Raw genomic sequence first — 22,652 nt, forward strand, 5'->3', positions numbered from 1 at the left:
TTGAGGTTCCCATTTTTCACAGCGTCAATTATTATATCTACACAAGCATCTGGGTTCAGGGGTGTGCAGCCGTTTTATGGCTGATTACGTGCAAACCATCCCACAACGTATGCGTGTGCATGTACATATCGAATATACCTGATATGGATGCGTTTTTCCGGAGAAATACGTATATTGAAATGCTGGCGTTCGGTTGGACAATACGTACGTATAAATTTTGCGGGAGCATGCGTAAGACGAGAATTCGTGATTCGCGTAGGTAACGGGATAAAGTAGTAAAAGAATGTTAATATTGAGAGGGTCTGGTAAGGAAATTTACTTAGGGGTTATATGGGTGGTTGGGTGGTTTGAGGGATTGGAAAGAATGGGGAGAATATGCTGAACAAGGGGAGGGGGGTTGAAATGATTCGGATATACTAAAGTGTCTTGATGGGGAGGGAATTGCCCTCCTGGAAACCAAGATGATAGAGTATTTTAAGAAGAGGGGTGCGCAAGTTTTATTTAGCGCTCCTGCTTGATATCTTGCCTTGCGAAGTACCTAGGTTCTTAAAAGAAGTATGATTATTTTCCTGGTTAGAGGAAAATATATCCAAGGGATAAAACTCAAAAGAAATTTAAGATGAATGATTTTTCAGTATCGGGATTCCTGAAATTGAAGATTCGTATGTCAGATATACATACCATAGGCGAGGAGGAGGATATGGGGGGTCCAAAAAGAAAATAAAAGAAGCTAAGAAAATAACATACCTTCGCCTCTCTTGCAGCCTTCAAATTGGTATTAAAATCGCGCCAGAGCCGATTGATCTCCCCATCTTCTTCCATCGCATCCACCACCTGATTGGAGTACTTGGTTCGTCGTTTGTGACTCCAGCGCTCGCGGTCCAGGACCTCATGGTCGGCAAATACTCCCTTACGTCGGAGGTAGTCGATTATCCACTCGTTGAGGTGATAGCGCCAGTGGATGAGTGTGTGGGCCATGACGGCTTTGGTTTTGCAGTGTCTGAGTGAGACAGAAGGGGGTGGGTTAGTATATGGGGAATTTGTAAGGTTAGGGGGAATAGAAGTTTTATTTTTGGTATTGATTTAAATACCTTCCTAGGTAAAAGTGGATGCTGGCATCCGGGATCTCGTTGCCCTCCCGGTCTATATTTCCTGAACCAGGACGCTCGCCGCCCTCATCCGCATCCGTATCGCCCTCGACGCTATCCGATCCGTCAGATTCGTCGTCAGAAATGGGTTCTAGTGTTTCCAGGAGGTAGGGTTTGCCATCGAATCTGATATCGAAGGAGGCGGGGTGGTTGGTTTTGTTACAGGCGTCACAGGAATGACCCAACGAGAGGGGGTATCCCGAGACAAAGATCCCTGGCCTGGCTTCAAGAGATTTTCTAAAGTCTCTGTTCCAGGCTGAAGATATAAGTTGCGATCCTGCAAGACCTGTGACTTCGTCCTTGACTTTGCTGAAGGCAACGCGGTAGACGACATCGTCACGCGGGAATGCGGGGTTCAGTTTGTTATGCACCATCCACTCAACAACGTCTTTAAAATGATCTCTTAAGCGCTTGTATCGGTGTCTTGTAAATTCGAATGGGATATCGTTGAGCTCGTCAGGGGCGCCCAGTGTTCCCTCATCATCTTGGTCGACAAAATCTTCATCGTACTTGTCAAGGTCTTCTGGGACGGGAGGCTCAATGTCGCTATCCTCATTCTGATTGAACCATGGTCCCTCTTCTTCCTCTTCTGAAGGAGATTTATTTCCATTTGGTTCTGATTCCGCCGCCTCAGATTCATCTCCGGATGAGTTCACAGACACCACTTCCGTTTTTTCACCTGCCCTTCGGCGTCTGAGAACCTCTAGCTGAGTTTGTCGCTTCAGCTTAGCCTTGTCCACTACCCCTCTACGAGTCCTTGTCCTTGTAGTTACTGTAGCCAAATCTTTTAGTTAAAATCTTAAAATAAACCACAAAAAATTTATCGAATCCATACCAGAATCGCGAAGATCCTCAAGATCCTCCTCTAGATCTAGCTTATCTTGTTCAGCACGGTTGCGTGGAGTCTCTTGTTTCGCGACCTCCGGCTCTACGTTCCATCTTCTCCGTTTCGCTGGTGACGAGCAGACAATTTCGTCAGACTCCTCCCCGCCATCCTCACATTCATCCTTGATAACCAATGGTTTTAACGGCCCACCACGGGAGGACAGAATTGAGTCTTCTTTCCTAACCTCAGGTCTCACATCCCGTCTCCTCCGTTTCACGGGTGACGAACAGATAATATCATCAGACTCCTCTCTATCCTCCTCATCTTTATCCGCGATTATCAGCCGCTCTAGCGGTCTACGACTGGAGGACGGGGCGCGAATAGATTCTTCATCTGACGACACATCTCCCTGTTCACTTGATTGGAGAGATTTTGAAGTTGGTGCCTTCGTTTTCTTCAGTGAGCCGTTCTTACCGGGGGAGCTGAATGTGCTTTTATAGCGCATAGTTGCGGCCCTATCAATGCCAAGACTGAAACCGGGAGAGGAAGATGAGACGGGAGTAAAAGCTAGACGAGTTTGCCGTTCGGCACTCTTATATCTAGTTGGTCGCGCTGAGAGAGGCATGATGAGGCTGCCCTTGGTGTGAATGAGGCGGGGTTAATAGAGAGATGTTTCCTGTTGCTCACTTTTGGAGGAGTGCTACACTGTCATATCAAATTTGGTTTAGATAATTTTTGTCCCTAGGTGATCTTCACCTTGCAATAGGGAGCCGCAGAGCTAGCGGTCATCTGGAGCAACTATCTCTTGGTCTTGAAGAGTTGCGTTGTTGCATTGTAGTTAATCTGATGTTTGTGTCTGCGGTTAGAACTTAAACGCGGTCGCGGTAGTTGAATATCACGTGATTATTATTATTTTTTTTAAAAAAAATCGATATTACCATATTAGGCATAGGTCGTTCACTGAACATTCCATATTTTTGTGATATCTAACTTGAGGTCAATTGAAGTTTTTCTTTTCAGTGACATGTTCACGGTGCTTCCTCGATGCCTCTCAAGGCCTTCCCATTGATAAAGTAGCATCTCCTGGCTCCGGAGCAACAATCTACCCCGCTAACGAACGGAGCAATCTCTGTTTGGTCACTGTGCCAATGAAATGTCTTCCTGCAGCCACCACTATCAGGTTTTTTTCTATTCGGTTGACGATGATCTGACCTCGGGAGGGTCTCGAAGCTGCCAGAGGCATGAGAAGTGGTCCAGAAATTGTGAAAGACAGGGGATCCTTTCGCAAATCTCTCTGTTCTTTTAGTTGATTTCCTACTTCAAGTTACCCAGACAAGGGTACAGGGGTTAAAGTAACTATGATGATGTAGGTGTTTATTCTTTAGTTAATCAGGTTTTTCGATCAAAAAGCAAATCAATTCCATTTGCCAGGTCAGTGATTGGCTCAATAATGATTTTTCCAAGGTTGAAACATCCTGACACTATTGTGTGACAGAGGTATCCTACATTATTCTGGTCTAATATCAAATGACTATCGAAGTTGGTTAAACTTTAATGCGGATAGTTGACCCCGGAAAATTCGACAGTTGGACCGCAACCATGGATGAAGTTGGCCGTGTTTAGTTTTGTTGGTAAATTATCGGAACTAACCAAGCTACATAACTGTGACGTCAAGGTTTGCCCCTTGTTGCTGGAGGCTCGCCCTATATGTTCAGCGCTCTGCCTGCTTGTGTTCAGCTTTCGCATTTCGAACTGTTATCTTATTTATTCATATCCCTTGTATTCTTCTTTTTGCTACAATACTTATCTGACTTGAACCTGGACAATTCGCAAGTCTCGATACATATCAAGATACCCAAGTGCTGTTTGATCCACCTGAAAAATTAAAACCTATCCGAGTCATTGCGGCTGGTTTCTTCCTAGCACTTTCTTATCCTATTTTCCCTTGTTCAATTTCCAGCTAAACTTATTTCAGGCGCCTGTCACATTTGCTCTTATAACTTAAAGTTACATCTTGAATATTGCGATAGTCGCTACATTCATTCATCATGGATCGCAGCGCAGTCAATGTGCCTACTGATCCGCAGTTGAAGGAGAACGTACGTAGTAAAACTACAACTTCTTCCGAGTCCAATCCTCAATTCTAACTGTAGCCAATAGGATATCAATCGCAAACTACAATTATATGGCATTTACTCTGGTTTGTGGCACCTTTCGACCGTTCAATGCCATGGCCCTCTTTCCGTTCATCATCACTAATGAGATTTCGGGCTCTAGCATTCAAGAATGGAAAAGTCCCATCGGTACGTTAGATTTGTGCAATATCATGAGCTGACGCTAATCCAAGGATTTAGAATAAACAAATTGATGTCGCCCTGAATAGCCTGTTGGCATCGGAAGCTTTGTCTTCACCTACTGATAAACTGTCTCCTGAAGGTCAAGCCCTCATCAAAGACGTGCGAGAAGTGATTGAGAGTGCCAAAAAAGTCATCCTGGTTAAAAATCAGGACGGCTTGATGCAGGAGTTTATTTGGGACCTGGAACATAGTGGAGACCGTTCCGCCCAAGAGGCTTCAGAGAGTCTGTTTAACAGAGAGGCCTTGAAAGAAGATCGTTCTCAAGCTGTGGAGGGACTGAGAACTCTAGGTACTCTGTTGATAACCAATGGCCAGTTCCGGAAGCTTCGTACGTATATATTTTCACATCTGTAATGCAGTTCCTGTTGGCCTGCAAATCCTTCATACTCTGTGGATTAACCGATGTATAGTTCGTGATGCGACGATTTTGATGCGTGATATGGCCAGTGACGTTGCCCAAAGAGCTGTGGGACAGATCAGACCTTCACAGGAGGAGATGGCCGGGATAGACGAACCGGCGGAAGGAAATGTTTGGCACGATAAGCCGGACTTCTCAAAGAACAAGCTAGCGTCTCAGTTCAAATCGCAGGCGGGAGAAAAGAAGGTGCAGGTAAGCCTGCATAGTACCCTCCGCCAATTCTAGGCTAGTCGTTACTTACGCATTCCTAGACCAAAAGAACTGCCCAGGAAGCGGCGGAGGCTGCGGATCAAGCAGCCCGTCCAGATGGTCCGCAGTCTGGCGTTGATGTCGCTTCTGGTGCCACTGCTGGAACCCAGGTTGCCCGTGAAAGGGTATCTGAGAATGTTCCTGAAGAAGCCAAGTCTCAATCCCGCGAACTTACTGAGAATATGAGGAATTTTCTCCGTGAGAAAATGCCTCAAGAGCGACGTGATCAAACTATTTGGCGATTGAAAAGAATGGTTGTTGAAATACAAGGCCACTCTGAGTGTAAGTGGTTACCAAACCTTGAAACTGCCTACGTCATTGCTAAAATAGTGTTTGCTATTCTAGACCAGCAAGCGATTGAAACTCTCCTTTCGCTTGTGGAAATATATAGTGGCCATGGCAAAGATGCCTCTCAGCAGGGGGCTACGATGATAAAAGGTTCGTGATGAAATCTCCCATTCAAGTTGCGCTCATACTAACATACCTGGTTAAAAGGGTTGTTAGAGGAACACAAAGATTCGATAGGGCGGTTGAGGACAATCCTCGAACGTTTTGCGAACAGCACCTCAATGGGCGATCTCCTCGACTACATCAGAGACTTCTATCATGCCGCCGATGAAGATCCTCGACTGAAAGACTGGTTTAGATCGGTGAACACCTTCATCAGGTACGTCTTCAACTGCCAATGATCATATTAGGAAAGAGAGTTATTCTAACACGACAATTTAGGAAATGTCTTCGCGAGCAAGGCTATGTTCTGGAGGATTCAGCAAATGATCAATGGAACAGCCTTTATGACGAAGGTCAATTCCTACTTCGTGACCGCTACCGCGATAATACCAATCTCGTGGTGGATGAGATAAAATTCCTTGCCGAACAGTTTGACCAAGACCCCTTGAACAAAGCTTTCGCCAATTCTTTACAAAAGCTTTTCCATGATCTTGGCTATGATGCCAACGGAAAGATGGTTTTTAAGAAACACCTCAGGAAAGATGTCACCGATATTATCCTACCTATCATCTTTGAGAAAATACGCTATGTTCCGTTGCCACGCATCGAGGTGTCCGACCCGATGGCTGATGTGGTGGGTGAATACAGTTTGGACGATTTGAAACTTATGTACTGATCTATTTATGAAGGTGATCGAGAATCTCGTTATTGAAAGTGACAATCTCCTGCCCAATGCCATCGAGTTTAGTACCGACAACTATTGGCGATGGGGTCGTAAAAAGATTACAAACAAGCATACAAACAAGGTATGTGATGTTTGTATAGTTCTCCTAGTTTTGATTGATCTTGAATGAACTAACGCCATTTTCAGCTCATGATATCAGCAACAGGAATACAAACCGACTGGAAAGGTATTTTCATTCAGCCCTTTACCAAATCTAGTGGTTTTGATACAGACTAACAGGCGTGCTTTAGACGTCAGTTACTATATCAAGAAAAAATCAGGCTTCCCATCTATCACCGATACTGGAGTGATGGACATACTCATGCATGGCGAGGGTTTCAGCTTCCAGATTTCGGGGTCTATCATTGAATCACCTGATAGGCTATTCAAACCCGACAAAGTTAAGGTCGATGTCAAAAACCTAGACATTAAGCTCAAGAAGTCGAAACATAAGTTCCTTTTCACAATCTTCAAGCCCCTTCTCTTCAGTGTCGTTCGCACCGCTGTGGAGAAGGTCCTGGAGAAGAAAATCAGCGAAAGTTTCACTAAAGCTGACCAATTTGCATACAACGTCCATAAAGAAGCGCGACGTTCTTGGGAGGCATCGCGCGACGACCCCGATCAAGCACACAACCTTTATTCGTACTACGTCGATGCACTACGGAAGCAAGTTATGGAGCTGAGGGAGAAAGCCGCCGAGACGGAGGAGGCCGTGAAAAAGCGAGACACTAAAGTCAAACTTGCTGTCACCGCTGCTGACTCTCTCTTCAAGGATATCAAACTGCCAGGTGGTATATCCTCCAAGGCTACAGAGTACGAGGAACTTGCTGCCAAGGGTGATAGATGGGAATCGCCTGTGTTCAGCATCGGCGAGGCCAGTCAATCTACAGACTATCCTCGTCTAGCTCCCATTACACGGAAGACTCGTGCCAGACCTAGAGACTCGGGATTCGAGTCTCTTGGGGACACTAACGGCCAATTTAATCAGCTTGAAGGTAAACGCGCTATTGGAGGAACGAGAGTTGGAGGGCCTCCCCCTGTTGTCCCAGAAGTCAACCTTGGGGTGTAGAGTTGGAGATCAGTCCTTATCACCAAAATGTCGACCGACCGACATGAAGCTCCCCATCAACCTATCTAATCCATACCGCCATAATGTAATTTTGTTTAATTTTTGCTCTTTCGTTTCCTGTTTCTTTTTTCTTTCTTAAAAGCGTTTCCGCGAATTTTCCAACGCAAACGTTTCGCCGAATGTTAACAAAATTTCAAGTTGCCAGGGACTAAGGATTGACAGGGCATTTATCAAACGAAACGATGAGACGATTTACTGAGTTCATACAAGTATCCTAATATTATTTCCTTAGATTGTTTCCTTTTATATACGCTCATTTGCTATCTTTGTTTAGTGTGCTAATGTTCCCAAAGTTCGGGCGCCGATATTTTGATAGTATCTCATTTAATAATTTGGAAATTATTACTCTTCAATGAAAAATAAAGTATTTAAATACAAATTACAAGTTTTTCTTGATAGGTGTGGCTTATTAAAATAAATGCATCCAATCAAGTTAACTAACTCCAAGTCTCAGGCCGAGGTCGGAGACATTTGTGTTTTTCTATCATTCGACAAAGCTTCTGGTCTTGACTGTTTACGCAGCGTAACTGAGCAGCAGATATGCTCGTATTTTCTTGGATCTCCACTCAATTTTTCACCTTTTCTAGCATACTGCCAATAGTTCCACCATACTTCTACTCAATTGAACGTAGAAGAGAATTCTGCGCAACCAGCAAGCTCCCCATTTAAACCACTGTTGAGCCCCGGAAACACCCTCTGTAGAAAGAGCAAAAAGACATTTTATCGGGAACGTCAAAGATGACGATCTCGAAGAACCCAGGGAGCAACAGCAGCAGCAGCACGCGCCCCAGCAAACCAGTCTCAAAACCCACCGCCGCATATCTGTTCCTCTACAATGCCCTCTCCTTCGCTCTATGGGCCACGATAACCGTCCGCCTAATCTCCCTCCTCACCCTTCTCACCCCAGCTAACAATGTAGCGCATACATTTGATACCCTTTTCCCCCTCCTCCTCTTCACCCAGTCCCTCGCGCTTCTGGAAATCCTGCACTCAGCGGCGAAACTCGTGCGCGCCTCTGTCGTCACGACCGCGATGCAGGTGGCCAGTCGTATCCTGGTTGTGTGGGGCGTCTTGTATCTTTTCTCCGTAGAGAGGATTGGGCGGGAGAAGGGGATTGTGGGTGCTGGTAATGCTGCTGGTGCTCATGATGTGACGAAATTGGGTGATTGGGCGTTTGTTGGCTGTGTGGCTGCTTGGGGGGTTACGGAGTGTATTCGATATGGATTTTTTACATTGCAGGTTTGCGGTGCTGCGGTGCCGCGGTGGGTGATTTGGTTGAGGTATATTTCTTATTTGTTGTTTTTTCCTCCCACCATCAGTAATTCCCCTGGTGGAGAATGGATTAACTGCAGTGTCCCAGTGATTTGAGAGGGAATAGGAGCCGTTCCTATATTGATTTATTCATTATGTTTTTCGTAGCTAACGTGGGATTTGTGAAAGATATAATACCTTCTTCATCCTCTATCCTATCGGGATCTCGAGCGAGTGCTGCTTGATTTACAAAGCCATTACGCCGGCAGGGGATATCCATCCTGCTTTGGCCTGGTTTTTTATTTCAACTTTGGTTATCTACATTCCTGGTATGATTCATAGCGCTGGTTTTGCTTGTGCCGGGTGTGTTTCTCATTAACACCTTTTATTTTTATCATATAGGTTCGTACATTTTGTATACGCATATGATGTCTCAGAGAAGAAAGGTGATGAGAGCCGCCAAGCGGGCGGATTGATAGATATTAGAGACTGTACTAGAATATATATAGAATATATGTAATGACATATGTATGTTAATGCAGTTTTCATAGATGTGATAGGGAAGTATTTTTTGGGGGGGACTACTCTTTTCACCCCTTGTGACAATTCTTTTGGTTTTTTTCTTCTTCCATTATTTCTTTTGTCATTTCACATATCTTTCATAATATCATTGATAGCTTTAACAGCAAACGCCTTTCTTTCTGCTTCTGGTAATTCCGCAGCCATATCTATATATACGATTTATTAGTCGCATGTGAAGAAGATGAGAGTCAGTCGTGGGAATGGCAGGACAGAAAACAAGTAAACTCCGAGCCTCGATGCTGATACCATATTGAGTAAGAAAATTAGAAGGGACATCCTCACCTTTAATAGCCTGCATCCTCAACATCAACCCGTCCATGTTTTCAACATGAAGTTCATCTACATCGCTGTCGTTGCGAATGCCCCCTTCCCCTTCATTATCACCGTTGTAATCACACCCTTTTTCAATCGCCAACCGCAGGCCAAACATTTCACGTTCTAGTTCACTAACTTCCTTATCAAAACCACTTTCTTCGTCGGACTCGAGTAGGAAGTTCGCAGAGAGGTCTCCATGGTTACTTGAGGTCCACTCATTCGTGTGTAAGACTTCCCTTATTCGTGCCATGCCTTCGAGTTCTGCAAATAGATTCGGGATTCAGCAGGGAGATTGCATAGAAAAATGCAAGAAGGGTATGACAGATAAATAGGTGAAAATACCAACCTCCAAACACATTCCTCTTCTCCTTCGTCTCCTCCTCTTTTGGATCCCAAGTCACAACTTCTAATTCAAAATGGCCCATTTCAGACATCTGTTCTTCCCACCACCTAGTACTAAATACCATAATCTGTTCTTGTGCATCACCATAGTCACCGCTCCCCAAACTATCGAGCCCTTCTGCACCACTCTTACCCTTTCCCTCACCCTTTTTACCTCCTTCAAGCTTCCCCACCAATACAACTAACCCAGGAACTTCTCCAGCTCCTCCCCGTTCCTCTTCAATCTGATTCCTGACCTCCGCAACAGCGCTCAACAGCTCTTTAAGATACCGTACGCACATATTCCTGTTTTCCATAGCTTGAGAAATGTCAGGGCCACCATTGGGGAGAGGAACTGGTTGTATCATGGCTGGTCTTTCTATGCAGACAATAATAGCCCCAATGACATCCCGTACCTCACGGGCTTCATCAGAAAGGAATTCAGATTTCCAGGTTAAGGAACCGTTGTGTAAGGGAAGCTGGGGTTCTGTCAGTGGAGGTATAGATTCTTCGGTCGTAGACTGCGATTGCGGGAGGGATGACGTGGATATAGGAGGTAAGGGCAGCTCGTCGACCCATATTGGTATATCTGCCGTGTAATATTTTGTCGCTATCTGTAGCGGAGAATGTGTAGTGTATCCAGCGAACGTGGATGATACTCCCGCCGATGTGGCGGGGTCTAATTTAGGGGGAGGGCAAGAGAAACATGATTAGAGAGTTCAGATAATCTAATGGGGAGAGAGAATCCATATATTGATTTAATAGGAACTCATTTAATAGCTCACCTGCTTTCCCATCTAGCTGGGCGACGTTCGTAGCTTGCGGCGCATGGGTTACAGCAGCTCCGGTTAGGCTGTGAAGAAACGGAGGGATGATGGAGTGGGATTGCGGTGCGGGAGTTAGAATTAGGAGGCGGCGCGGGCTTGAGATGCGGGGGGGTGTTGTTGTCCTATCGGAGGATTTCTTCCCGAGCTGTCGCGGAGATGACATGGTGAGTTTATATAGATGTATGGGAGATTAAGAAAAGGTGGTTAGGACGGGGGATCAGGATTGCGGGAAGCTGTTAACTAAAGTAACAACCATATATTCCCATGCCCGTAGAATTCGCTCTGGGAAAGGGTACTGATTGTATACCGAAGGGGGTTCTAGATGCCAGCTTAGAGATTAATTGAATTTTATATCCATACAAGTATGAAGTAACTTTAAGTTTAATATTGTCTCCAGTTCAGTCGTATGAAAAACCCTGTCGTCATCCCACTTCTTGCAGGGCTGGATTTCGGAGATACTCCAAAGGATGATGAGCCCTCATTCATTCGGGAAAATTTCTACAGCACTACAACCTTCTTATCAAGCTTCAAGAACAAAAGAGGAATAGCATATTTATGCTGAGCTCTTCAATTTAAGCTAGCGGCTAGTTGAAGAACATTATTCCCTCTTTTAAGGGCCTGGTGAGCAAACAATTCCCGCCACTTTTTCACCAGCTAACAAACGTCTACTCCGTATATTGGGGTCCAATTCCGTCAGATTCGTTTCGGCTTACTTGTCAGTAATTCTCCATTCTGGCAAGATAGAGGACATGACGAAGAAGTCTTCAGAAACAAGGCGCCTGTATTCCAGTGGTCGAAGTCGTGCTATATCTGAAAAATCACAAGTGTGCAAGTTTTGATTTATCCGTAAGAAAATAAAAATAAAGTAAACTCCAAAGCATCCAATATCACGGAAACGAGTATATCTTAACCTCTCCGTTGTCCCCGAGCCCGGTTGACAGTGGCTCTGCCTCGGGCCAAACCGACACCTCTCCCACGTTGACCTCTCGACCGGAACATGGGTGCGTTTCTAACAGTGGAAGAATAATTAGTGATGATTTCCAAAATGGAGCTGGCTGAATTTGAGAATAAAATAGCTAGCCGTCCAAATATGAAGGGAATGGAGGATTATCAGAGTGGTCAACAAAGGAAGGAAGCTGTTTAGATACCATACCTTAGCATATCTGGTACAATGAAGAATCTCACATGGCTTCCCCGAATATAGACCTGGTCGAGATGCGAAACACGGCCGTCACGAGCTGTAACAGTAATGTCTTTGAGTTGAACGTTCATATTATCTTCGGCTGTGGTCACGTAACTGGAGTTAACAAACTAATCCACAATGTGTGGGCCACAGCTTTCCCCCATCACAATATTCATAAACCGAGGGAAAATAAAGGGTATAAAATAGGACATAATCGCGCGCACCTTCAAGTAGCTTTCCTCTGTAGACCTGTCCCGAAGTGATCTCTAGCGTAACAACATGTCCCTATGCGCGCAAGGAGTGGTAAGCAGGCAATCGCTTCAAATGCGGGATATTGAGCGCAATAATAGAGCAGATGATCTTCTCGGATATCGACCAAGAGGCAGGATATTGAAAAAGGAATGTGCGTGGCTGGAAGCGGCACTCACTTGCGCCTCGTTGAGGAGCTTGATGGGTATACCAATCGTACTCGTTAATTTGCCCATCTTGAAAACGACAATGCGCCAAGCTCAGTAAGCAGAATGTGCAATCAAATAAACAAGCATATATCCTAGGATAAGTCGATAAGAGCTGTCCAGATATTATTCTTTGGGTCAGTCGCAGGTCATGATAGTTGTGAGGTTGGATTGTCGTCAAGCAGAAGAACTAACTCTGGATCAAAGACACCGCTTCCTGGGATTTAGCCTAGTTAGTTAGCAACGGGCAGAATTAACCATCTTTGATCCTTCACTTCCAAGGTTCGGCAGTTCACGTAACAACACTTGAGCAAACACCATCACCAATAACAACATATTGCGTACCACATACAGAGATCTGTCCTATAGCGACATCCAATCCATAAGGAATTAGTTTGGACTAATTCTCTTTCTTTATTTCTTCTTTCACTTAAGTATCATGGGCACCAATCCATCTACTTAATGTTATCTTCCTACTTCTAATCACTCTACATTTCCACTCTCTTGCAAAATACTCCTAGTAAGAGAGCAAAACAATCAGCAATGGCGCGTCCACTCAATCCCAACCTTCCGGCATTCAATCTTGCCATATCCACGTTATTCCGCAACCCATCCCTCTTCGTTCCAAACCTCACAATCCCCACCTTCCTCCAACTCCCAGAGGAAAACCTGGGCGCTCACCTTGCTCCCTCCTCATACTTCTCCACCCCTACAAACGATGCGAATCGGCATGATTCCCCACCTAAAATCCACGCGCTCGTTATCGACAAAGACAACACGCTCACGCCTCCAGAGTCTCTCATAATTCCACCCACCTACTTGGAAAAGCTCAAGAAGCTCCGCACCAACCCTTCCTCTCCCTTCAACATGGACAGGAACCCTTATGGCATTCTAATTGTCTCCAACACGGCGGGCAGCAATCCAAGCAACTCCCTTTATGAAGAGGAAGCAAGGCATTTGGAATCAATTTTATCCCATCTTAGAATTCCAGTTTTTAGATCTGGTGTACCTGTGGGAGCAGTTCGATCTAATGAAAGTTCCAAGACGCCGCCAAAGTGTCACCCGCTAAAGAAGCCATTTTCCTACCCTGCCATACTTGCACACCTTCGTGCCCAAAACGTCGTATCCTCTCCTGACGAGATTGCAGTAGTTGGTGACCGTCTTGGCACTGATGTGATTATGGCTGGTCTCATGGGATCGTGGAGCATTTGGACGAAGAAGGGGGTGACTGTTGGTGTTGAGGGTGGGGATGAAGGCAAGGAGGGTATGGATTTTAGAGGGACGTTGGCGAAACTGGAGGTGAGGTTAGAGCGGTATCTGAGACGGAGAGGCGTTGCGCCTGCGGTGCCGAAGGGGTGGGAAGACGGAGTCTAGCCCACGTATGAAGTTTGTATTCTTGTAAGTATACGGTTGTATGTCTATTTTTGGGTTTTCTGGATGTCTACAGAACATACTAGAGAATGTGTATTCAGACAGTGGATGATATTCGATGAGAACCATATTTGTGTGCGACTTTTGGAAGAGGCAAAATGACACCAACTACACCAGCTATATACACCAAGCAAGGTATGTCATTTTCTCGATCACGTATACTATACTAGTTAATCCGGTTTCTAACATAAGCCATAGCCTGTTTTCTCATCATTTTGCAGATAGCAGCTCGCGTCTTGTTTGTTCTGCTAGTCGCAATTTGCTAGACTATGATTTCCATTCCTCGGTCTCCGACATTGTACCGAAGCAATTGATTCCTCCTACTGTATTCATAAACCCCAATTTGATATAGCTGGCAACGAACATCATGTAGGAGTTTCTCCATACATTTCTTTCATCCCAGACACAGCCTCTGCGACGCAACCGCATAAAAATGTGCATCCAACGTATTCCCGGCTCTTTGCTTTGGGGGCAACAAAGTTCACTTAACCAACCTCGGTGGAGTTCCAGTTGTTCGTCAGGATCATTCTCACCACAACCCTCTAGTACCGTGTTGTTACTTATTTCTATGCGATCAAGGGATTAGGGTTGAATTTAAGTCCCGCTTTTCAAGTCTATATGCTAGAATGGAGCTAGCAAATCGCTTCCCGGAGGGCAAAACTAGAAATGAGGTGGGGTATTTTGAAATTCAGCCGCTCTGTGAGGAGTTACCCACTCCTGTGATGCTTGGTGTCTTTGAAACCCAATCGATCGTGACTGAGCTTGTGAACAACGTCTCGGAAGTACGAGAAACTATTTATATTAGAAATAGCATTTCCAACCCCCTGTTGTGGATCTCGAGCCAACTGAACGCAGTCGAGCGAGTGTGCTGTCCAAAGTCTCCGAAGTTAGAATATGGAAGATATTTACCGATAATCCTACTGGATGTTGGTGAGCTGAGGCACCTGAAACGCCACTGATTGTGGGAGTACTGGACCATGCGGAATTATCTATTCCTGCGATTAATTTCTTCTTGTCGGGTTGCGAAGCATCCAGACATATTAACCCATTATCACGCAGTTTGTCGTAAGTCTGCCTCGCAGCTTAGGATGATGCTTGAAAGTATTGTTATCTGGTTACTTGGAGTATCAGGAACTTTGTTGGTTGTGATTTTCAACGAGCTTTTGATATGAGTGAAAAAAGGGGAGTGAAAGTTTTGCCGCCACCCGCGCTTGTGCGATATTATCTTGAGGTAAAACTCTTAGAGGCCTGGCCCGCAGGTAGAGGATTTCGAGAAGGGACGGCTGCTTTCAAATGCAGCAGGCAATACCCCAACAGAGGTTTCTAGGGATGTTAATTAGTTATATGGGGAAGCCTTTGGACGCCTATTGACGCTTATCGAATGATGACCTTTGTAGTTAACAAACACCCTGCCAAAGAGCTCAAACCGCTTTCTATATCCATACGCCTGTTTACGTACTTAGGACGAAGCGATCATCGATCGGAATACGAAGAGAACCCACGGAGAAATCTTTTGATTTTGCTAAGGTCAAAGAAAACAGCGACAATGCCATGTGTTGCTCTGCATGATATAAAGTAGTCATTGCACATGGTCCTTCAAGAGCTGGATTTCTCTTTGACGTGGATATCAGGTAGTTATGTGTCATGCTCCGAAAACGACATGCGCTGCAGCAGGAATTAACAACATCCGGGAACTAGAAGCCAGCGGCCACATCATGATGATGAGGTGTACAAGCAATAACTAGACTGTTGTACCTGTAAATGTAGCTCTTACAATGGCTGTAGGAGCTAGTTTTCACAGGAAATGGAATCAAGCAGCAGCAGCTGTGCCATAGCATCAGGCCCAACGTCTGGGAACCGAGTTGAGAATAGTCAAGTCATAGCATGTTATGTCGTAGCATTGCATGCAAGGGGTTTCATACCACGCCATCAGATGAACCTGGATACAGCAACGCCTCCACGGGAGATGGACACGAACACGGACATAGGTTCAGATACAAACACGTGCAGACACGCAATATGATGAATCAGTCGAGTCCGTATGCTGGTATTGGTGATGCTGTGCATGTGCATGATGAACCTGATTTCTTTGTTTCGTCTGAACAAACTGGATACTCGTTCAACAGGGGGATGGAGGTAACTAGTTCTCTCGATGTGTGGCTGAAGAGAGAGAGTGTGTGTGTGTGATAGAATCTCTGATTGTTTTGTGAGGTGATACAGATCATATCAACGAGAATCCATGATACAGTTAGGCATAACCCATGATCTCATAAATCTCCAAGGAGGCGAAGTGAAAAAAAAAAAAAGAAGAGTACCAGTTTGCACCCGTTTCCCTCCCACTCAGATGTTTCACTTTTATTTTCATTCCTGTTCCTCGGTATTTAGGAACTAGTTACCTGCGTTTTCTTTCAAACTCCCTGCCTACCTACCACACTACTATCCCGCACCCCGTATCCCGCATCCCGTAGCGCACCGTAGCACCGCATTACTGCGTCTCATCTGGCGCAAGAATGCACTTCGGAAGAAGAGGCCGCACGTTTATGAAATGACTTGTATGGGCATGCCCACCCACGCCGTATATGTGCATGTAAAAGCTTTCTCCATGGCATGGGGCCGCGAGATCTTAAAACAGACGGGCCGAAATCGCTTTTACCTTCTCTGAAAAGGGGAAAAATGAGTGTTGAAGTGCGCGTGCGGAGGTGGATCCTGAGGCCCAGCTCTGATGGGGACGATTGGAGGCCCTACCTACCCCTGAAAGGATGGGGGGGGGTTATGGCCATTTGCCGGTATTACGAGATGGGGAGGGGAGATTGGGGACGAATGGAAATATTTGGTGTTTCCTATATTCAGTATTATTTATTCAATGCAATAGCTAACCAGGGTGGTAAACACCACGTCAAAAGTGAATCATGACTGTTATGCGAAGGAGACATATAGTTCATGCGGAACTATCGAGGAGCTTGAAACCAAAACCCTAAGCGAACGTTAGTTAAGTTTAGCAGGCTAACCACGGAGTCGCTATTGGTGTGCGAGTTGAAGTTATCGCGTATTACACGGCGTTTATGTTTTTGTGCGGAACTAGGCTTAGCGAAGAGACGATAGTATTTAATATTTCACTGATCATAGAATAATTATGGCAAATGAGAGCAGGACATAGAAGTAGTTAGCTATCTTTTATAAAATAAAAATTTAAAAAAAAAAAGGAAAAGGAAAAGGACAAGAAAAGAAAGGAGAAAAAAGCAATGCGAAGTTAGGGATGTCAGATGTATGTAAGATGTCAGCGAGTCAAAGACACCGACACGACACAAGACGACAGGGCTACTACATCCATGGGAAACTAGAAGATTTATGGATGTCACCCCGTTGTCGGATTGCAGGGTAGGGGGAGGGAACAGAGAAAAGTATAATCCGTGTTCTGTACTGTCCATAGGAGTTAAAGATAAGACATATCTTCAACTAATAACTGGAGCGATGGAATGGGGGGTTACGTAGTTACATGTTCTGGCAAAGAAGTAGTACAGAAGGGATTGGAGATAGAAGAGCTAGGGCACAGCTTATATGTGGCTAGATCAGTGCCTTGTTACATAACTGCCCTATTACCATCAATTCTCCGCAACGTTGCGATGCATTGTTGCGAAAGGGACTAAAGGCACTCAGTTACATATCTTCGTTACTGTACTGAGTACGTTGTACTGTACGTGGTGTACGTTCGATTTTCTCATCTTTTCCCAAAGGTCAGACATGCCGCAGATATCTAAACGAGCAGCTAAATGTAAGCCAAAGTGCGTGGAGATGATGTGCAGTACCACAGTACCACAGTACCACAGAGTGAGTGTTATTTGTATCTTTTAATAGAGCCACTCAGTAACCCAGAGGCTTTATCTCCTCGTTCCTTCTTTTCTTTGCCACCCCGGTGTCAATGTTTACGTCCTTTGCGCCTTTTAAGAACGTTACGCCATTTGAGCGTGGTGTCTGCTCGTGTGTCCAGGATGTGTTGTCAAAGTCAAAAGTTTAAAAAAGGAATAGTTAAATATAGGCAACTCAGTTAGAGGCTGACAACGGATAATGGTTGGTTCCGTGGACTGGGATTTGATGGCAATAAAGTCGCAGCTGGCATGGCCAAATAGTTAACTATCAGGCCCAATGGATGGTTACAATAAATGTAGTCGGTAGAGAGTGAAATAGATCGATCGTTCGTTCGTTCTTTCGGTCTTCGCCCCCTAAACCTAACTTGAGCTAACCTGATAACTCCGTCCTTTATATGCCAAATGGATGGGACGGTTCATTATTTGGTGACACGACATCGATATACGAACGTTCTCCTTTTCCGTTTCCCTTTCTCTCTTGTACGGAGTACATGTAAGTGTGTCTGAATCTGTAAATGTACTGTGTCTGCCTGCATCCGATATCGAAAGAAGAGAACTAGGCAAGTACTGGCACCTCCGAAACCAGCTCGTTTGCAGTAAGGTCTCCCGGTTCCTGGGCGTATTTTTGCAGCATACATAATAGTATATATGCAAAAAGAGTTCGGATGGGAAGAGATAAATGATTGGGATCATGGCTGGGATGCTCAGTAGGTGCCTTATGTCTCTGCCTGTTCGCAGCCAACCAGACGCTGGGATCCGCCCTACCCGCTTACAGAACGACCGACCTCCGAGGTCCCCCTCTAGGAGACGACACATGGATGTTTGTCCACGCCACCTGGCCTGCTTGGGCGACGCAGGCCCTGCGCATCTCCTTCCTTGGAGTCGGCGTGGGCTCTTGAGGCTTTGGTTTGGGCAATCAGGGCAAGGTTCCAGGGATCCACTGTTCGTCCCCACATCTTGATTGGGATAGCCAATCAACAGCCTGATGCCCCTGAAAACTAGGCTGGATTGGGGGATGGTTTCTTGAAACACTAGTTTGGAACGGGCAAGGTGTTTGTATCCTGGTTGCGTGATGTTTGGATGGAGTCTTGGTGCGTCTTGGGGAGTCTGGTTGAGTCTGGAGAGAGTCTGGTAAGGCCCGCCGGTTTGGTGTGGTTTGTCTCGCAGTGGGTTGTCTAGTTCCTGGCTGCTCTTCCAACCAACAACCTTTTTTCAGCCTCCTCCTCTCCTCTTCCTCTGCTTCTTCCCTCTTCATCCTCTCTCTTCTCTTCCTCCTCCCCAGATCCTATACTGGTCATCCTTTTTCTTTCTTTCTTTCCTTGTATTTTCATTCTTTTGTCTCTCAGCTATTCCTGGTTAAGTCCGTTCACTCATTTACGGCTTGCCAATAACCCTCTTTTTTATTATCTATTCTTACCTCACATTTTTCCATACTCTTTTTTCGTATCGTCCAACGAACATCCCCCCGGCCCACCTGCCGCCCCCTTCACTACAGCCCATCTCGTCGTCATCTCCTCTTGACTCGACTCGTATATATAGATATACGTTGGTAGAAAAGAGCTAGAGAGAGAGAGAGAGAGAGACACGCTCGACTTTAGGCATATACTCCTTCTTTTTCGCTGCCTTGGCTCAGCCTCTCTTTTCACATACCATTCATTCTTTTCTTGGCGACTCAACCATCAATACCATCACCATCATCCGATCTCTCATCGATAATATCATACAGGATAATCAGCCCTGAGAGAGGATAACACCATCGACCTGTCGACAGACTCTGGGGTTGTCTGGTTGATTTATTGGGCGCCAAACACACCTTATTATATATTCTACGCTCTCTGCCTCCCCCTCCTTGCCTCATCGCGGAGTGCGGGGGGAAATTCTATCCTTTTTTCTTTTATAAAGGGGAGAAAGAGCCACCATTTTATTTATCATCTATACTTGTTCTATTCTCCATCTCTACTTTTTCTTTCCACTTTATCAGTTGATTTTTCATTTCGTTTCTGTTGTTCCTCCCTCTAGCCTCCTCTTCTGCTGGATATATCCGCTCATTTTTACCTTAACCTACCTTGCCTTTGCCTTGCCTACATTCCGATTCGAGCTTGACGTCTCGATAAATTATACGAACTGACGACTATTCCCACCTGTCGACCGGCTCGCGACAGGATTTATTCCACACCTCCAGTCCCCCATTTCCCAGGCGGCGCAATCCACTCGGATATTTTTTTTCAACAACTCCAATTTAGTCGCATCGCATCGTGTCGCTCGTTCCAATATTCATTCTTTGACATAAATAATGGCTTCTTCGACTACAGAGCCTGTGCCTAATTCCACGGCCACCACCCTATCAAATAGCAACTCGACTTCCATGACACCAAGCAATACAACCACAATGACATCGAACCCTTTATCCTCCGCAAATGCCCCCATAACATCTTCCGTGCATCAGAATCGCGTTTTCCGTCGCCCTCCAAGGAAAAGCACCTTGACCCAGCAGCAGAAGAACCAAAAAAGGCAGCGCGCAACCCAGGATCAACTCGCTACTCTCGAAATGGAGTTTAATAAGAACCCCACCCCCACTGCTGCTGTACGTGAGAGAATTGCGGAGGAAATAAATATGACTGAACGATCCGTGCAGATTTGGTTTCAGAATAGGTGTGTTCGCTCAGGCATACTCTTATATATTTTGATCGATACACACCCCTATCTATGAATATTTTTGGAGAGGCATCACTAACTACATACAGACGAGCCAAGATCAAGATGATTGCCAAAAAGGGTATTGAATCCGGTGAAGACTGTGATGCAATTCCCGAGTCAATGCGCCAATATCTTGCCCTTCATTTTGACCCATCGAAATCCGATGCCCGCAATCTATTCAATAGGGGATATGGTACCGAGATGCACCAGTCTGCGTCTTCCGGTAAAACGGGTAGGCAGTCGCCAGTTTCTCAAATCAAATGTGGGTGGGTAGACTAAACTGACATCTTAAAATAGTAATCCATCACCTTGAGTGCGGTTCTCTGAGAATTGGATCATGGTGCCGTGTTGCCCAAACTGCCATGGATCTAATAATCTTTTACTGCCCGGCAAAAGGTATCGTCACGTATTATATCCACAATGACTCTGCTGGATATAAGATCGAATACCCGTTCGCTTTTATAAAGAATATCGTTTTGGAGTCAGGTGATACCGTCCCCGGTCCCGATGGTACCGGCCCGAGAACTAGAGGATTGGTCATCGAACTAAACCGCCCACCAAATTTCTACATGGATTTGCAAAATAACGGCGGCTTTTACCAATGCAGGGACTTCACAGAGAATCAACAGGCTACAAAATCACTGGTCCACTATTTGGGCGGTGCCCCAAAGACACTCAGCATCCAGCTTGCCAACCTAGTTTCCCTTGAATCCTTCCAGAACCGGCTGGTGCAATACGATTTCAATGGCTATGCCGTCTCCGCACCCGTCTCCCCCCACCTCCTTCACAGACCGGCATCCCAGCCAAACCAGCTTGTCAGGCCCACTTCATCCATGTACCACCAAGAGAACCATAATAGTAATAACCACTTCGGCATGAACTTACATCCTGGTCGTGCACACGGGCACAAGAGACAGCGGAGCCGTTCCGTCCCTGCACTTATGGATTTTGCCTCCATGACGCCCATACCGTCCTTCCACATCCAACACCCATCCACCCAGTTCCAACCGGACCCAAATATCTTCGCCCCCATACCCATCCCACAATCCCGCATCCCCCATAACCATATTGCAAATAATGACCTACTCATCGACACCTCGGCCAGCTATGCTGTGGATTTTAGAGCATTCCCTCAGCCCCCCATGTCCGCAACTACCGTAGCAACGACATCCACCACCACTACAGCTACAACTACAACAGACACCTCGTCGGAATTCGCTAATCCCCAATTCTTTCCGACGAACGCTCCACAGGCTCAAAATCAGCAATCTCAACAACATCAACAATCTCAATCCCAGCCGCAACATCTCGGAACCCCATACGGCCTCCCTTTCCTGTCCCAACCATCTCCCACCACCGGACCCATGCTCGACCAGCAGCCAGGACTACTACGACCCTCTACATCGCCACTGTCCCACCCTTATGTAAATGTTAGCCAGGTGGAACCGATGATTGCTAATGCGTCGCCACCACTTTCGACGCTTCATGGTACTGGCATGGGCGCTGATGTGGATGAGGAGATGTTTTCGTTGTCATTGAGTGCGGAGCACATGGGTGGTTTTCCTGACAGTGTAGAAGGGAATGTTGGTAGTGATGGGGCAAATGTTGTCAGAGGTGACGGTGATAAGGAAAGTATTATGCTGAGCGAGATATATGCGAAGCACAAGCTTAATGCCCATATGGATCTGGGAATGGGGGGAGGGATGGGGTTGAATATGGGCAGGATGGGGATGGGCGTGGGTATGAATCTACCTATGCATGGTCATGATGCTGGTCAGCATTCGCCGCCGATTGACGATGATAGCTTCGTGCTTGCGTTTCAAGGTTTGCAGGATCATGAGCAGCATGATGATCATCATGATATTGAGATTGATATTGATGAGAATGAGAACGAGAGTGGACATGTGCGGGGGCATTCGCCTGTGCATGAGGGTGATTACCATGGTCTGCTGCCGTTTGAGAATGGAAATGGGAATGGGACTGTCGATCTGGGGAGTCTTGTCGCTGGCGTTAGTGCTGGGGAGGGTTGACACCATAGGCATCAAAATCCAACCGACTCTGACAAAGTGAATGGCGACATCGAGTGATTCTGTTTTCGTGTCCCGGGTAGACGGGTGTGGGTATGGGTATGGGTATATATTGTTCATTGCTTTACTATGTTCGTTTGAATATCTCCTTGCTTTTTCTCATTAACCACCGCCACCCCCTATTTTGCCCTGTTCTTCTTGTTTTGGGTTTATCATAATTTGCATCATGGATCTTTATTCTTATTTCTTCTGACTGAAACTCAAAACTTTTCCAAGCCATCCCATCTCATATTTCTCATTTCTACACTTTCTTAATGTCCTTTATATATATTATAT

At 45.6% G+C, this 22,652-nt stretch overlaps 8 protein-coding genes across 8 annotated transcripts; 5 read left to right on the top strand and 3 right to left on the bottom strand.

Moving 5' to 3' along the window:
* Window positions 1–631: 631 nt before the first annotated feature.
* On the bottom strand, window positions 632–2,599 carry PADG_01995 (uncharacterized protein; the record flags this gene model as incomplete). The annotated part of the gene is made up of 4 exons (XM_010759366.1): window positions 632–646; window positions 748–1,000; window positions 1,092–1,920; window positions 1,984–2,599. The coding sequence occupies 4 exons, from the start codon at window positions 2,597–2,599 to the stop codon at window positions 632–634; spliced, it is 1,713 nt and encodes a 570-aa protein (XP_010757668.1).
* A 1,423-nt stretch (window positions 2,600–4,022) lies between these two features.
* On the top strand, window positions 4,023–7,241 carry PADG_01996 (uncharacterized protein; the record flags this gene model as incomplete). Its single annotated transcript, XM_010758851.1, has 12 exons — window positions 4,023–4,073; window positions 4,135–4,174; window positions 4,252–4,277; window positions 4,329–4,659; window positions 4,742–4,941; window positions 5,001–5,280; window positions 5,344–5,436; window positions 5,494–5,665; window positions 5,728–6,082; window positions 6,138–6,254; window positions 6,320–6,359; window positions 6,424–7,241. 12 exons carry the CDS (start codon window positions 4,023–4,025, stop codon window positions 7,239–7,241), a joined length of 2,523 nt encoding a protein of 840 aa, XP_010757153.1.
* A 798-nt stretch (window positions 7,242–8,039) lies between these two features.
* Window positions 8,040–8,797, top strand: PADG_01997 (uncharacterized protein; the record flags this gene model as incomplete). Its single annotated transcript, XM_010758852.1, has 2 exons — window positions 8,040–8,581; window positions 8,662–8,797. The coding sequence occupies 2 exons, from the start codon at window positions 8,040–8,042 to the stop codon at window positions 8,795–8,797; spliced, it is 678 nt and encodes a 225-aa protein (XP_010757154.1).
* Window positions 8,798–9,200: 403 nt separating this feature from the next.
* Window positions 9,201–10,820, bottom strand: PADG_01998 (uncharacterized protein; the record flags this gene model as incomplete). Its single annotated transcript, XM_010759367.1, has 4 exons — window positions 9,201–9,280; window positions 9,417–9,710; window positions 9,796–10,509; window positions 10,616–10,820. The coding sequence occupies 4 exons, from the start codon at window positions 10,818–10,820 to the stop codon at window positions 9,201–9,203; spliced, it is 1,293 nt and encodes a 430-aa protein (XP_010757669.1).
* A 743-nt stretch (window positions 10,821–11,563) lies between these two features.
* Window positions 11,564–12,325, bottom strand: PADG_01999 (uncharacterized protein; the record flags this gene model as incomplete). Its single annotated transcript, XM_010759368.1, has 4 exons — window positions 11,564–11,666; window positions 11,811–11,940; window positions 12,065–12,125; window positions 12,269–12,325. 4 exons carry the CDS (start codon window positions 12,323–12,325, stop codon window positions 11,564–11,566), a joined length of 351 nt encoding a protein of 116 aa, XP_010757670.1.
* A 513-nt stretch (window positions 12,326–12,838) lies between these two features.
* On the top strand, window positions 12,839–13,669 carry PADG_02000 (phosphatidylglycerophosphatase; the record flags this gene model as incomplete). Its single annotated transcript, XM_010759369.1, has 1 exon — window positions 12,839–13,669. One exon carries the CDS (start codon window positions 12,839–12,841, stop codon window positions 13,667–13,669), a length of 831 nt encoding a protein of 276 aa, XP_010757671.1.
* A 683-nt stretch (window positions 13,670–14,352) lies between these two features.
* On the top strand, window positions 14,353–14,660 carry PADG_02001 (uncharacterized protein; the record flags this gene model as incomplete). Its single annotated transcript, XM_010758853.1, has 2 exons — window positions 14,353–14,508; window positions 14,538–14,660. 2 exons carry the CDS (start codon window positions 14,353–14,355, stop codon window positions 14,658–14,660), a joined length of 279 nt encoding a protein of 92 aa, XP_010757155.1.
* Window positions 14,661–19,885: 5,225 nt separating this feature from the next.
* Window positions 19,886–22,319, top strand: PADG_02002 (uncharacterized protein; the record flags this gene model as incomplete). The annotated part of the gene is made up of 3 exons (XM_010758854.1): window positions 19,886–20,244; window positions 20,337–20,521; window positions 20,587–22,319. The coding sequence occupies 3 exons, from the start codon at window positions 19,886–19,888 to the stop codon at window positions 22,317–22,319; spliced, it is 2,277 nt and encodes a 758-aa protein (XP_010757156.1).
* Between the last annotated feature and the right edge of the window lie 333 nt (window positions 22,320–22,652).

The sequence above is a fragment of the Paracoccidioides brasiliensis genome (assembly GCF_000150735.1).
Source record: "Paracoccidioides brasiliensis Pb18 unplaced genomic scaffold supercont2.2, whole genome shotgun sequence".
In the NCBI taxonomy this organism is placed as follows: Eukaryota; Fungi; Ascomycota; class Eurotiomycetes; order Onygenales; family Ajellomycetaceae; genus Paracoccidioides; species Paracoccidioides brasiliensis.